This window comes from Microplitis mediator, chromosome 10, assembly GCF_029852145.1.
Source record: "Microplitis mediator isolate UGA2020A chromosome 10, iyMicMedi2.1, whole genome shotgun sequence".
NCBI lineage: Eukaryota > Metazoa > Arthropoda > Insecta > Hymenoptera > Braconidae > Microplitis > Microplitis mediator.
Genome location: NC_079978.1, coordinates 7,826,703 through 7,843,908, shown reverse-complemented (window position 1 = coordinate 7,843,908; position 17,206 = coordinate 7,826,703). Strand labels below are relative to the sequence as shown.

Sequence of the window (17,206 nt, the reverse complement as noted above, 5' to 3'; positions counted from 1 at the left end):
TACAATGCACCGTTCTTAATATATTGTTTTCGAATATGCTGACGCATTGTGGTTCATGGTCAAATTATACATCGGGTCTACCAATAAGTGTGTTTATAGGTTGATATTATAAAATAATACCTATTTAAATATCATTATTTTATTTATTAAATTATATAAATAAATAAAGACAAAAGTAAAAACTTAAAATTTATTTATTTATAAATGTCATTAACAAAATATAATTTTCAACAAAATCATTCAAATAAATACATAATAGTTTACGTGGTAGAGCAACATAATTTAACTTAATACAATAAATAAATGAAAATTAATTTTCAAATAGAGTTAAATTAGAGATAGATTGCGATTCGGATTATCATGAAGAAATGGCAGGTTCGACTCGTTGCTCTGAGCAGCTCTGAGTACATTCATTTTCCTTACATTTGCGTCTTTGTTTTTCTTCTTTGAACTTTGCCCTGATATAATTTAATGCATGGAAATATATGTACTCTAAACAATGAGCCGAACTTGCTATAACATAAAATCTTAACATTTTCCTAAAAAACCGAAGATACCCGAATCGCATTTTCTACTAACCCAGCTATAAAAGTTGATTATTAATTAATAATTTATATGAGTATTTGTCAGTTGATTTACTGTTTAATTACCACGTTATTGTTATTAAGTCACAATAAATAAAGTAATCTTTGATTTCATGATTATTTTGGTATTAAATCAAAATGATAATTATTATAAAACATATATTAAAAATTATTGGCGTCATTTTTTTATTATTAATGATGTTAATTATCATAAAATAATCTATTTTAAACCGTTTTAAATTAAATTCAGTCAATCTCGATTAACTCGAATTCCATTATCTCGGAACTACCCCTCAATCTTGACCCCCACTACAAGCTAAGCTTTCTCCCACCCCATGCTATCCGTATATACGTGTTTGCGTATATTTATATGTGCATGATTCATGTAAATGTAAGAGCGCATGCGTATAGTTTACTTTTTACGGGAGAAGGGGCATCCGTTAACTCGGAAATCCCAAGAAATTGCCGTTTCTCCGTAGACTAACTGGCCGAGTTAATGGAGTTCGACTGTAATATTTAACGAACAGGGTGTGTTATTGCTAAAATATTTATTTTCATAGACCATGTGTTCCAGGTATTACTCTCGGTTCTAGAATTACCGTTCAGAATCCAATGAAATTTAACATATTAGCAGGAAATGATAAGAAAAAAATCCTTTTAAATTTTCGAAGAGATGCAGAGAAAAAATAAATTTGATGAAACCTGGGCGTACTCATGTAGCTCTTCAAAATTTTAATCAGACTTTTTTCTCATCATTATCTACTATATATATATATATATCAAATTTAATTAAATTCTGAACGGTAATTCTAAAACTAACAGCATTATCTTAATATAAAATATTGCATTAAAAATTATTAGCGACCATCGGATGGATTAATAATATTAAAATTATCACTCCTTTTAATGACGTTATCAAATTCTATAGTGTAATACAACTATATTTTCCTACTTGTTAACTTATTTATCTCATTAATTAATAAACCGAATATTTTATAAATTCATTTATAGTTTCTCTAATAAATAAAACATGTATAAGATTTTAATATACTAAAAAAAGTTCCGGTACGAAATTAGCATCGTAACCTTTACTCCGTTCTTTTGCTTCAAGTGTAAGCATGGACTTATTTTTATACTTGATATAGTTTTGATGTAAAAAAAAATACTAGATTTGTTTAAAATCTTTGATTAAATTTTAAAGTAACAATTCATAAACTACAGTATATTTGTTTTATAGAAAAATAATTGAGTATTAAATAAAGTAAAATAGCTGACAGTATATTATTTTTTACCGTTTTCTTTGGCCGTTAGAATTATTACGTTTGGACTTTTTTTTCTAACTTATATCTGATACACATACATATTTATGTTATGAGTTAATTATATTCAACAAACTACGTAATCATTTCCATCGTTACCACATTGTTAAAATAATCGATTACAAAATTTAATCCGCTACTATTATTTTTTTTTTGCTTTTTATTTTTTTTGTAAATAATTGTTACTATTTTTGTTTTATATACGCACTATTTTTTTTATTTAATATCTTATATTTATATAATGGCACATTTGCATTGACAATTTTATAGTTATACATATATATATGAGACCGTGACAAATACAATCGATATTTTGTTTTTCGATCCGATACGAAAATTACGTTATGTAAAATAAAAAAAGTGGGTACCAGATTGTGCCCTCCAATTCTATTACAAAACGCGCATTCACTTAAATGAGATTTCCCATTTAAATAACAATAGGGAAAAATTTTTTTAACTTTGAAAATTTATAACTCGTTACCGGATCAATAAATGGAAACAAAGTAACATATCATTGAGATTCGAACGCTCTACAAAAACAATCTTTTATAATTTTTTGATAAATCTAACCGTCCACCCATGGGTCCGAAACAACAAATATCGATTTTATTTGGCACGGTCTAATATATATATATACAGAAAAAAAGTTTTGACTGAAAGTAAATATTCTTAATTCAAGAAAGTTGTTTTGAAAACTTCAATTTTCTCGAATAAAGTAGAGATGTCTGATCGAGACAGTTTCTTTTGGCTTCAGAAAATCTTGACTTGGTTACCAAAAACGTTTGTCTTCCAAAATAATTTCTTGACTCAAGATAACTTTTTTTTCTGTGTATAAGTAAACGAATGAAAGAGTATTAGGGCCATTTTGTTTTTTTTAAACAACTAACATTAACAATAATTTTGAGTTTATGCATCCTAAACTAGTTAATAAAAAGTTATGAGAGGCACTCAATTTTTTTTATAATCCATCTACTTAAGACTAATTAATCACTACACATATATTGCTATTTTTATATCACTATAGTGAGCGATAAAAATACTTTTAACAAAAGAATGTTTGTTTATTAAAGAATTAAATTTCCCTTTATCGCAACTAAAATGTATTTTATAAATTTAAAAAATTATTAAAAATAAATTATTTAGTCAAAAAAGTATTTACTTTGTATAGCTTTTATCTGCTCACTATATTTGTAATAAAACTAATTTAGAAGTGTAATATAACATCTTTAAAGTGTATATAATTTTATAATAAATATATGTTGAGTTAATTATGTAAAAGTATATGTATATAAAAAAGATTCTAGATTAGATGATTGTACATTAGATAGAAGGCAAAGATGGACCGATAGTCAATCGACAGAAGTTTTAATTATTTCTAGTGTATTTGGACCTTAATTTTTTTTTCTAATAATACTAATACTTACACTGTAAAATTTGCGAATTAAATCCGGGGTAAATTCGGAGCGGATGACTAAATGTATGCATTTAATTCCCTTGGAGTAAAACTCACTCTGAAGGGGAGTTTATTTTAATATTAAAAGAGCGGATGCAGGTTTAAATAAAATTTGCAATCACTCCGAATTTACCCTCGGTTTTTTACAGTGTAGAAATAAGTTAATAAATAAGTCTATTATATAATATTGACTAATGACAACAGTGGTTTGAAGTGATTATTCAATAGTCACATTATCAATACCGATTATGAGTATTGATATATTTTTGTATAAAAAGTATAGATCACAGTATTATTAGCGTAAGTCTACTTATTTATTTTACATTTAGAATAAGTGTTGCGTTTAGAGAGTTAGCTATTTTTTTTCGGTTTATTTACTTAGTTTATATAAGATTAATTCAAAACTTTGTTTGATTAACTCAATTTTAATATAAAAAAAAAGAATCAATTGAGCTTCTTTAAAAAAATACTTAATGGCAATTTCTAATTCAGGGTGAGCTCCCGTGAATGAACACAGCCAGTAAATGAACTTTATTTAACTTTTACTTACACATTAAGATTTTTCGCGAAAAAAATATAATAACTGTTTGATTGATTACTTTTAGAATTTAAATTCTAATTTTATTGAATCCTTCTATATCAAAAGATTGAAAAATAGACTGTATATTCACAAGTTAAGCGTTCATTTATTGGCTCAGGCACCCTAGTAATGATTTAATTTAAAAATTTATTTGTTTTCATACTGAAAGTTGATTTTACTTGGGCTAAAAATTGAAATAATATTTCGTTTTTATGGGCGACTGAAATGTAAGAATTTTGAATAATATTTATATTATTGGAATTTTTGACTGTCTCTATAAAATAATTAATAATGAAGGGGACTGGCATTACCATTTAGCTCAAACCTTTTGAAATAAAATTATTTAAAATAAATCATTAAATATTACCCACCTAATGTTAAATTATTACTTCTGTATTTAGCATGGCAGGAAAGCAATGAACAATAGCGAATAATTTTTATCGTCTCACCTGAAATTTAATTTTTTTCAGCTACGACATTTGTTTACTCATTTATTTTTATTTTAAATAGTTGAATAATAATTCTGTCGTAAACGAAATGGTACGATATAATTTTCTATGAAAATTACGTACCAGTTTATAAATTCAATTATAATCATTAATACTGATTGTCTGTATCAGTGAATTTAAATTATTTCAAGTAAATAAATGAATACTTTTTTTGTTTTTATAACAGATAAAATTATTATTTTAAATAAAACTTTTTTTGACGTATAGCTTAAAGTTTGTAAAAGTATTCAATTTAATTCAGTATTAGATTCAATACAAAAGTATTGAGCTTGAATGCCTAAGTCTTGTGTCCTAGTCTTAGGTTTGTTGCAATGCTGAAAATCGGTCGCAACCATGTACTGTATAAAATTTTGGTGTAACAATGGCCCCTGAGAACTTCACGAGGCCGTGTGATGTGAAATAAGGTAAGTGACCCCTCTATCGGCCAGGCCCCCTTTATCGGCCACTTAGTCGAAAAATCGATATATTTCCACAATAAGTACGTATTCATGCGTAAATAGTTTTTTAAAAAAAAGTGAAATTAATCTAGTTTAGATTAAACATACTTTGATTATTGTAAAAATTCATTTTATAATTATAAAAAAAAATAGTAGTGCGTTAGATGCGATTTCTGGTGATTTCTTATCAGGTAGGTTAAGTATTCTTGTTTTTTCAATAACCGATTACTAATTCAAAATTACAATAAAAGTCCGATTTTTTTTGTTATCTTATTAACTTGTTTCATAGTAATTTTAGGAATCAAAAATTTAATGATTTTTGCCTAATTTATATTAAAAATAGGGTGGCCGAATATAGATACAAGAAAATTACCTCTGTGTGCATTATCGGCCACCTTAGTTTTATTTTTTTTGAGGTTATCAGCATTTATACGCAAAATAGTCAATTTAATTTGTTAATGTCGAAATAAATAAACAAATTGATTAAGTTAAATTTCAAAATAAATATAAATATTTAGAATAGACGTAAATAAATTATATACATCCGATCAGTTAAAATGTTATCTAAAAGGAGGCCGATAGAGGGGGCAGCTAAGCCGATAGAGGGGACATCAGGAATTGAAGTTATTTGCATTTATTATTTAATTTCTAATTAATATTTTTACATATATTTTTTTTTAATTTGAAGTTAAATATATAGGCTTCAAGGTTCTATCACTGTTTTATACATGAATTATTTTTTTTAATTTTAATTCTTAATTCGAAAAAAAAAATACGCTTAACTGGCCGATAGAGGGGTCACTTACCTTAACTGTAAAACTAATTTTTTTTACAACATTCCGCGTTAAATAGCATTTTAAACATTTCAATATTTTTATGATTATTTTTCTTATCTCAAAATTATTATGAATTACACATTTACACGCTTGACGGTGTAAGAATTTTTAATCCACACCACTTAAATTTAACGCGATATTTGGTGTAATTTTCACACCGAGTCCAAAAATTTTTTACAGTGCGTGATATAAAGACATAAATTAACTGCCGTAGTACAGAAATTTATTACCACAAGTATCAATATCTAATCTAAGGAGTATATTTGTAAATTGTTCGTAAGTAAAATGTTTTTATCATTAATTAAAGAATCATTGGAATAAAATCTATGAACACTATCAAAGTGTTTAGATATATCAGTCTTTGAAGAAAATATTTCATTGCAATATTCACAATTAAGTGTTTTTATTTCATGTACTTTAATATGTTTAATTAATTCATATTTTTGTGAGAATATTTTATCACAAATAGTACAAGTAAATGGTTTAATACCACTATGAGTACGTTCATGAATAGTTAATGCACCTTTACGTGTAAAACTTTTATTACAATGTTGACATGTATAAGGTCGTACTTCAGAATGAACTTTCATATGCTGACTAAGATTACTCGAGCATCTATATTGCATATTACATATTTTACATGCATACGGACGTTCACCAGTGTGAATTCTTTCGTGAATAAGTCGCGCTTCTTTGGTAACAAATGCTTCGCCACAAAATTGACACATGTGTGGTCTTTCCGTTGTATGTATTGATTTAGTGTGATATTTTAATGAACTTTTGTTAGCTAATTTTTTACCACAAATATCACATTCAACTCTTAGCTGTGTACCATTGTGTGTACGCTCATGATTTAATAATGCAGCACGTTTAGGAAATGCACGTGAACATATTTTACATTGAAATATTTCTTTATCATTACATTTTTTTTTAATACTTTCAAGTATATCATTATCAGTGTGCTCTTTACGATGTAATTTTAATTCACTCATTGATTTAAATCTGCATTCACATACCTAAAAAATATTATCATTATTTCTCATCGTAACCTAAATATTCTTCAGCTTAATTTAAAGTTCAATAGATAAATTAATTTAAGTCCATTATTACTTTACTGTAAACTATTAATTTAATTATTATGGTTACTACGGTAGATAGTAATTATATTAAGCTAATTACTCAGTACAAAAGTCCTTAGAAACGTTTTATATATAAATATAATTTTTGTGTTTTCAAACTTATTAATTGAATATATATATTTTTATAATGAAATATTAATTTAATGAAAATTTCATGTTTATGTAAGAATTTTTAATTAATGACAATGAATCAGAATCATTAAATGTTTAAATGACTGCAGTTTTATTATTCACAAAATGTTAACAATTCATTAAAAATGTAAATTTCGTTAATTATATAAATATATATGACTGTGTAGTTACCAGACAACTAACAATTTTCGGATTTTTTTGTAAACAATTTAATGTAAAAAAAAAAAAACTAAAAATATGCACATGTAGAAAGTTAAAAAAACTATAGGTGCAATTTTCTGAAATATTTTTTTTTTGTAATGTATTGTTTTTACAAAATTCAAAAGTTATTTGACATCGGCTAACTTCGGTGTCATAAATGTATACTTTATTATTATAGTAATATAAATATATTAAGTTTGAAGAGATATTTTTATAAAACGGATCAAATATTTTATATTTTATAATGCATAGCCAAGACCCGATCGATACCGGCCTGGCAAGTCGCTTTTCTAAAAATCATGAAAAAATAAGCGTCTACTTTGTGTCTTGTTTATAATTAATTATTTACATTTTTTTTAACAAAGCTGCATTAATTTATATTTTTTTTTATATAACAATGTATATAATGTAAAAACACGTTTTTTTTTCGTAGACTGAACTCTTATGTTGGTGAGCAAAAAATAATTATTAAACATTGCTCAAGGTACATAAGTACTTTTACGTCAAATTAAATCATTTCTTTTATTTAATATTTTGATAAATAAATTTATAACTCGTAGGAGGTTTTTGAATTTTAAAAGAGACTCCGAAAAATTTGTTATCTATCCTAACAATTATAATACAGCATTACTATGATTTTTATATGAAACTTGAAGTTAAATTAATGTTCAAATATTTAGTAAAATTGATCGTGTAGATATTCAAGTATAAAATTTTTTAACGAACCTGCTTAATAAAGACAATTTTGATGTATTGTGTAATATACGTTTTCAAGAACATAAAAATCTACATATGATAAAATTTCAGACCCGTTTATTGCAATAAATGTTTGAAAAATTGGATATCTTTTCTGTACCTCTGACACTTGCGCAGAAACGAAACATAACTTATACTTAAATAAACGAGAATTTAAAATGAGCCATTCTTACAGATAAATTGAAATTTTGAAACGAATAAAATTTTCATTCGATAAATGATAACTTCATACACCGGATTCCATATTTTGTTCAATAATTTAAAATTTTATCTATAGAAATGGTTTATTCGAAAATTGTCATTTTCATTGTTTTAATATAAAAACGAATTAAATAAAATCTGCATTATTTTTTTTTGTTAGGTCAATAATTTATATTTATACCATTCGTAAAAAAATTAATCAATTTTTTCTTTAATTTACAATTCAACTATAGAAAAAATTTTTAAGATGCACAATCAATATAAATGTTTTTATTTAAGACAAAGTTTTTATTGATAACGTGCAAAAAAATTAAAAAAAAGTTGGAAAATCAATGCATGCAGAACTCGCTCATTCAAAAAGTGATCAATAGATTTTTTATCAATAGAAGTTTTTATTAATTATAACCAAAAAGATTTGGATAGTGATTTTCAAAAGAGTTCTTCTATTTAAGAATTCAAGTGTAAAAAAAATTAAAATAGATCAATCGGTTGTGCATTTTTCAAGTTGTTGTTTTTACCAACATCTGTACATACTGACGGACATCACAGGTTTTTTTTTACATTTTTGTTTTTCAATCATTACTTTCAAAAAAAGCGACTTAAAATTGTGTTCATTTTATTCATAAATAAACTATCTTTCAAATGGTACGAATTTTGTTCTAGTTGAGGATATTTGAATAAATGTAAATATGGTTTTTACGTGAGTGAATCAACTGGGACCGAGTAAGCGTTAGCAGGACACATCTCATTGCTTCGCAATTGAGTTGTGCAAAATTGTTCTTAATTTTTCGCAATAGTGATCCCCTTAAATTTTTATATAACAATATATATTACAACGATTGCTAACAAAAAATACAAAAAGAGTAATTTTGTTAAAAATTTGGAATAAGATTTTGTACTGAGAATGTCTATGTATAATTTGTAAAACACTTACACTACAAGTATACATCCCGTCATCTTTATTATGTCTTTTCATATGCGTATTCATATTACCCCTGCGATTGAATGATACACCGCAAATAGGACAAGTGTGTTTATTCAAACCATGCGAAAGTCGATGTTGTCGTAATTGAATTCTTTTAGAAAATGCTTTTTCACATTGTTCACATTTATATGGTTTATCGCCATTATGTTGATTCATATGTTCTTTCAAATGAAATCTGTGATAAATATAAATGCAAATTGAGATGATAGCATAAATATAAATAGCATTGTATCATTATACTTATAATTGTGATAAAATAAATATATTAACCTTGATCTGAAAGCATTGCCACATACTTCACAATTATGCCTCTTTTTCTTAGTTACATCTAAATGTGTACGTTTATGTCCTCTCAAATTATTTGAATGTTTAAAACTTTTACCACAAAGATCACATAGATAAGGTTTATCTTGACGATGTGTAGCCTCATGTACATCTAAGCTTGACCATTTTTCATATATTTTATCACAAATACCGCATTTAAATAGCATTTGCAATCCACTGTGTTTATCAGATATATGATTTTGTAAATCTTTACGATTGAAAAATGACAATGAACAGTGTCCACATTTACGTTCTTGATCTGGAAAAGTTGTTCTTGTATGATATAAGTCATGTATTAATAAATCTTCTTCTTTACTAAATAAATCCTTACACTTTTTGCACCTAAATGCGGGGTAACCACGTTGATCATTGTATAGTACATCAGTATCATCAAATGTTTGATCACTATTAAATATATTCTCCGTTATTGGATCCACAATATCTTGATGGCTACTCGTTTCTGTTAATGCACCTTGTTCACATTTATCTTCATACTTATTATTGGCATTATTTAAACAATTTATCTGTTCTTGTGACTGTTGATTGTTATCTATTATTAAATTATCAACAGTATTTTCCACAATTAAATTTTCTGATGTATTATTCGTAATATTTGTAGAGTCAAGTGATGCTAATGGTTCTAATAATAAATTATTTAAATCTGACTGTAGTACATATTTAAAACGATCATCTAATTTTGTTGATGTATTATTTGGACATTGTATAACTGTTTGATTAGTTTGTATTACTGGATTACTTTCTGTCACTTGATTATTTAGTTCAGCTACATCTATATTGCTAGATTTATCTTTTTCGGTTACTACTTCTAACTCATCAACTGTTGAAGTATCCATGCATATTTCATTATTTATTTCTATTTCATTTAATGAAATTAATTCGCGATATCTATCTTCATTATTATACTGAAATTCAAAAATAAATATAAATAATTTAGACTCGCTGAACAATTTACGATAAATAACAAAATTAAAATAAAAATAAATAAATTAATATTGAAACCATTAATTAATTGTGTATTTAATAAAGAAAAAAATAATTTATGATTAGTGAAAATATATAATAGTCGTAAATATAAACTATAAGTTGTATTGTGGACCATAAGGGTGCAAGGGGAAATCAATACTAGAGTTTAGTAAATCAAATCCATTTTAAAAATATTATGGTGAATAGTCTGTTATAACAGAAAATTAATTGTCTATAATGATAATTAATAAAAAAATTTTTTTTTTAAATTCTTATAATTACTTTCATTTCACGATTACCAATTAACTACTAGATTGGGATATTCGGCTATTATTATGCTCCTTTTCCAAACATTAATAATATGATAGTTTTCCCTGATTTACTTAGATTTAATTATACCTAAGCAAGGACTCAAGCTAACTCGATTAGTGAATGTGCCAACTACATGGAAGAATTATATAAAACGTTGCCCAAAAGATAAACTTTTAAATACGGCGAATAAATATTTAGAGAACTTGAATTATTTTGGAGGTACTCTCTTGCTAGTTCTAAACCCTCAGCTAAAACTCTACTAAATAATTGTTAAGTTGGATCAATATCCTGAAAAATTCAAATTGCAATGTTCTTTTATTACTTATATATTGAAAATCAGCCAAAGCATCTATATGTATTTTTTGTAAATTGCATAAATACGTTAAATAAATAAATAAAATAATTTAGTTTAATAAAGGACTCTTTAATGGATTCGATAAATTGATAATTATTCTATAATTTTTTAAAAACACTAGTCACAAAAATTAAGGGATATTATAAAAATTCAAAATTTTTAAGTGATTTTCAATACGTTGAGGACAATATGCGAATTTTCACCTTTTTTTAAATCAACATTGTCGCTTCAAAAAAAAGTTTTTCATCAAAAGCCACTAATTGTGTCTTATAGAGACTGTTTCGCAGTTTTAAAAACCCTACTTCTATTTCCTGTACGATGAATATGTCCCGAGTTATTGATTGACGAAGTCAAATTGGACTTTTCGTATTTAAAAGGTGATAACTCCGCGCCTAATCGTCGTAGGGACTTTTCAAAGGCGTCAAATTAAAGGATATTAAATTCCTTAAAAGACCTTTAAGGCGAGATTAACAAAAAATAAATTAATTGAAGCCCATAGATTGTTTTTAAGATGTGCAAAAATTTGGAAATTTTTTTTGCGGTGGTTTTCTTACGATTACTCCGAAACTGTGTATGATAAAAATTTATAAGTCCAGACCTGAGCACTAGACACTTGAAGCTACAATTTGATTTTTTGGTTTTTACTGTACGACCATTTTCCTGAGGGTTACAGAGTGTTGAAAATCACTTAAAAATTTGGAATTTTTTTAATCTCCCTTAATTTTTGTGAGTAATGTATACGTAAAATGATGGCTAAAAAAAATTTCAACGGTAATGTCAAAAAGCTTACCTTAGTTGGAAGATTAAAATATTTTCTCAACCTAATATCAGTTTGCAAGCATGTAATAACTAAAGAATGAGAAATTTCTAATTTATCATAGCAGTCAGAGCAAATTTTTTGCGGCATTGAATCATTTGAATCAACAGCTATTGGCAAATGTAAATTTATTTTATCAATTATTTTAAAGTTTGTTTGATTGTCAGAAAATATATCGATACCATTGCCGTTTGATTGGCCGCATAATCTGCATAAACTATTATATCTTACTGAAATATCCTCACTACCATTATTATCATCATCATCAAATTGTTCTATATTAATATTTATATTGCAATAATTATTTAAATTTCCATCACCACTATCAATAGAAGTAACATTACTATTTATTTCATTAATATGATTACTAATATTACTGTTTGATGCATGTAAATCAGCACTATAAATTGTATTTTCATAATTTGATGTTGCTGTGTCTTCATAATTATTTGATGGACAGTCATTGACATCGTTAATACAATTATTTAATTGCATTGCGTTTATAATATTATCAGTTGCTGGTGTATATTGTTTCAATTCATGATAGTGTGGTTCTGATGGCGATTCATTGTTTATTGATAATTGATGGTGAAATAACGTTGGTACAGCAGCTTCTGTTAATATTATATTATTTGTTTTACTTATGAAGTATCGATCTTCAATATGATCTGAGCATATGTAATAATTATTATGCAATTCTTCATTTGATTTAATTAATAAATCTTGTCGCCCACAATTGTGTGCCCAAACTGTAGACCTATTTTAATGAAAATATTAATTTTATTAATAAAGTAATAATATCCCTGATTAAAGACTCCAATTAAACCCGATTGAAACTCAATCGGATTTCTACCAGATTCAATCAGAAACAAACATTCAATTAGAATTGCTCGGGAGAGTTCCAATTATCTAATTGAAATGTTTCAAACAGATTCAATCGGAAAATAATAAATGTATATTTTGATTATTTTCCGATACAATCCAATGAAATATTTTATCGATTTAATTGCATTTTATCGGAAAATAATAATTTTAATTTTCCCGATTAGAATTTTCCAATCGGATTCAATCGGAGTTTTTAATCAGGGAAATTAATTATTGTAATTATTTAAAAATAAAATACTATAGAAAATATATAAATATTATTAAATTTTTTTGATTTTTATTGAAAGAGACGTCATAATAAATTTAGTATTAACCCTGATTAAACAAAACGATTCACTCAATGATGAATGTATATATAGTGAAAAAATTAAATCGTTTTGAATATTTTTGAATCATTTCTAATCGTTTTGAATCGTTTCTTATAATCAGGAAATGTAAAAACATGTTTTCAGTAGATAAAAAACGTATTTTTTTTGTTTAAAATTAAAAAAATAAATAACAAAATTTAATTAAATGAATAAAATAAATTTTTATCAAAAAATAAACATTTGATTTCATAAAACGAGATTAAAAATCTTACATTTCATTGTTAGGAAAGCTGATAAAAATAATGTCACTTGAATCTTCATTTTTAGATGAATATTTACATGTACTTGCTGCGCAAACAACTTTCATCATTTTTATAATAATAATAATTATTATTATTACAGTGAATTAATATTATATTGAATTTATAGTGAATTTATAATTAAATAAATAAAAATAATAAAAGTAAAAAAATTATGTTTATATTTAATCACAATATAAATTTATCATTTGTTGACTAAAAAAAAAAAATTTAATTACTAGTCTTTTAGTTTTCGGTTTTAAATTAAAAAAAAAATATTTATATTGTTAAATAAATAACATAATCAAAATATTTAAATATATTGGATTTAAAAATAAAATATCAGGCATCCCAGTGATAAAAAAATATCAGCTGTCAAAGACAGCTGTTTTGTATATATGGTTGTCAATAATAAAAACAAAATAAAAAAAAAGTCAAACGTCAAAAAATATTCTTAGAATAGCACAACTGTCAATTAGTTAATCGGAAGACCACAGTATTTAATAATGGCGTTAGTTTTGTAATTACACACAAAAAAAAGACACTTTTCACATACACAATCATATGTGAATGTTCATACAACTATGCCCTCTGTAAGAATTCATCTACTTGAGATTATTGTGGCGGTAAATTTAAACCGAGATATTTTTATGCAATTTATTTTATGAGTGAGAATGTAGCTGACAAATAGCAATTTTTTAATTTTAGAATAAATGAATAAAATGTAATTAGAGTAAAAATTTTAAAATGCGTATTTAGACAAATGAAAAATCCGCACGCGTATTTTTTTAAATTTAATTATTTCAATTAATTAATTTATTTATTTCAAATTTACAAATTGTCTCATGTCTGCTACATTCACACTTATGTTTATTTTTACTAAAAATTACTTAATAAAGTAAAAATTGTGCGATATAGCCTTTGAATTTTTCTGTGCTTAATAGGTCCAAAAATTTTGTTTGCAAATTAATTACCCTCAATTATATACATGGTGATTGACTATTCATTAAAAAAGAAACAATTTTTCAATCAAAAGGATTTAAGTATTGGATTTTGGTCAAAAAACTATATACAAATAGCCAAAATTTTTATCATAATTTTAAAAAAATTATTTTTCTGTCTATTGTTAAAAAAACAAACATATAGATGTATATCCAGTATTAAAGTAAATCATAATTTAAATATAAATATATTTGTAATAATAATAATCCTGAAGTTAGCAGACAATTAACAATTTCCGAATTTGTTTTTTAAAAAATCAATTACAAAAAAATATAAAATAAAAATATGCACATGTAGAAAATTAAAAAATGCATGGACGCAATTTTATTCAAATTTTTTTTTTTTTTATAATTTATAGTTTAAAAATTTGTAGTACTCCAAAATTCAAATGTTTTTTAAAAAATTGAATAAATTTTTATTTGCCATATTGTTGCAGGTTGCTGTTTTTGTGATTTTTTTGTGTTTTAGAAAAAAATTAAAAAAATACAAAAATTATTAGACATCGGCTAACTTCAGTATCATGTAAGAATAAGTTTTTGAAAATGAGCGTGAACTTAGCTGGCAGTTGTCAATTTAAAAAATTTTGGAATAAGTGAATTAAATGTGAATCGAATAAAATTTAAAAAATGTGCATTTATCGAATCGAAGAATCAGTACTTATGTGCATTTTTTAAATTTTTATATTTTTAAATGTTTAATTCGTTTATTTGTAATTTTAAATTTGTCTCATATCTACTACATTCACATGAGTATCAATGTAGCAGACATCAGACAAATTTAAAATTATAAATAAATAGAGTAAATAATTTAAAAAATAATATTTATAAAAAATGCACTCATTAATTTAAAATTTTTTAAATGCGCATTTTTTTTTTGAATTTTTTTTTATTAATTATTTACTCTATTTATGAATAAATTTAAATTTGTCTAATGTCTGTTACATTCACACTCATTTTTAAATTTATTTTTGAATAGTAATAAATGATTTCAAATTTAAATAAATATTTTTAATCACGATTTTGTTTAATTTAGTTTATAAAGTTACCACTTTACAATAGTGGCGTTAATAGAATACACATATATATATAATATATATAGACCACATAGACATTTATGGAGTACGTACAATATCGGTCATTAATTCTTGCGCGGTAGCATAACATCGGGAAAAAAAAAACTTCTCTAAAGGAAAATATGTATCACTTTTTTATACAAATATTATCTATAAAAAAAAAAAATTGTAAAAAAAAAATACAATATTTAAAAATATATCTATATTAATTAATTGTAAAATTATAAATATGTATTGTAAAATAAGTGAATAAAAAAAAGTCCCTATAAAAAAAATCTCTAGATTTATAAATCACTAAAAAAAAATTACAATAAAAAAAAAAATTCCTACAAAGAAACATTTGCATATCTAAACATCTACTTAAAAAAAATATATAAAAATGAAAATCTCTACAAATAAAATATCTATAAAAAATCGGCTGTTTCGGAAAATCTCTATAAATCATCACATGTACAAATAAATATCTGAATAAAGTATAACCTCGAGAACTGGAAGCATTGCCACCACGTGCTCATAATCATGAATAAGTTCGTGTTGTAATATATAAGTATAAATAATAATAATAATAAAAATTATGGTTATTATTATGTTATTAAGAAAAATATAATAAATAATTTTAAACTTATAATAAGTGACTTCGAAAAACGTGAAAGATTCAAATCTGATAACTCCAAAGCACTGAGCCTGTAATAATTCATATAATTTTAATTTTTTTAATTTTATTAGTTAAACTTTATTTGAGAATATCATAAAATTATTATTATTTATTTTATAATTTTTAATTTTGTTTGACTATCAAGCCGTATGCCAGGATTCGATGAACGTCCAAAAATCACTTTTCTTTTTTAACTTCCCGCTAAGAGAATCGACGATTTTCGAAAGTCGAGTTTTCATCAGATGTCGACGTTTTGAGGTCCTAGGAAGCTATTCTAACTATTTTCAGAATGATGTCCGAGTGTATGTATATATATATATATATATATATATATATATATATATACTAATGCAAAAAATTAAAGGAGCAGAAAAATTTTATAAATTTTTTAGTGATTTTTGGAAGACTGTAACTTGGTGAAAAAAAATCGTATCGAAAATTTAAAAAAAGCATTTTATAGCTTGAAACCTCTAGTTTAGGTGTATTTTTTCAAAATTTTTTAAAAGCTCCGATTATTGCGCAAACATGAGAAATACCGCGAGCCAAAAAATTTCTAAATTTTTTTTTTTTTTCGAAGAGCCCACGGACCGCGGAAAAATTCTTTCAACTAAACGAATGCATACATCGTTTAGCAAATTTATTCAGCTTCAATTTGGTTTTTTTTTTAACCTCGTAGGACGATTTGTCGCAGAGATATCAGCCTTCAATTGATTATGATTACACAATTAAAGGAACAAAACTTGCTCCTTTCATTGTTTAGCTAAACGTTGATCGATGATTCCCAAAAAACGGTACGATAGATCAATTCAAAAATTTACAGGGGTCTTGGGGGTACATTAAGCTAAAAAAGTCCCTGGCAACATTATTTTTTTTATCGATATATGCAGAGTAGCGGTTGATTTACTAAAAAACCAAAAAAAGTCATTTTTTTGTACTTTCTTCTAATGGATGTTAAAAATAAAAAAAAATTTTTTTTTCAAAAAATGATGACAGGATCTTGTAGGGAATTTATTCAAGTTTTTAACGCCGCCCTTCAACTTTCTGTGCGATCATTGGTACCT

At 25.1% G+C, this 17,206-nt stretch overlaps 1 protein-coding gene across 2 annotated transcripts; it reads right to left on the bottom strand.

Moving 5' to 3' along the window:
• Positions 1 to 176: 176 nt before the first annotated feature.
• Positions 177 to 13,753, bottom strand: LOC130675409 (zinc finger protein 182-like). Of its 2 annotated transcripts, XM_057481078.1 has the most exons (6): positions 13,390 to 13,753; positions 11,898 to 12,681; positions 9,788 to 10,379; positions 9,403 to 9,715; positions 9,082 to 9,307; positions 177 to 6,734 (listed from the first exon to the last, which is right to left on the bottom strand). In XM_057481078.1, exons 1-6 carry the CDS (start codon positions 13,485 to 13,487, stop codon positions 5,964 to 5,966), a joined length of 2,784 nt encoding a protein of 927 aa, XP_057337061.1. In that variant the 5' UTR covers positions 13,488 to 13,753; the 3' UTR covers positions 177 to 5,963. The 2 variants fall into 2 exon arrangements, with proteins under 2 accessions (XP_057337061.1, XP_057337060.1); XM_057481077.1 differs by having other exon boundaries at positions 9,403 to 10,379; positions 13,390 to 13,752.
• Between the last annotated feature and the right edge of the window lie 3,453 nt (positions 13,754 to 17,206).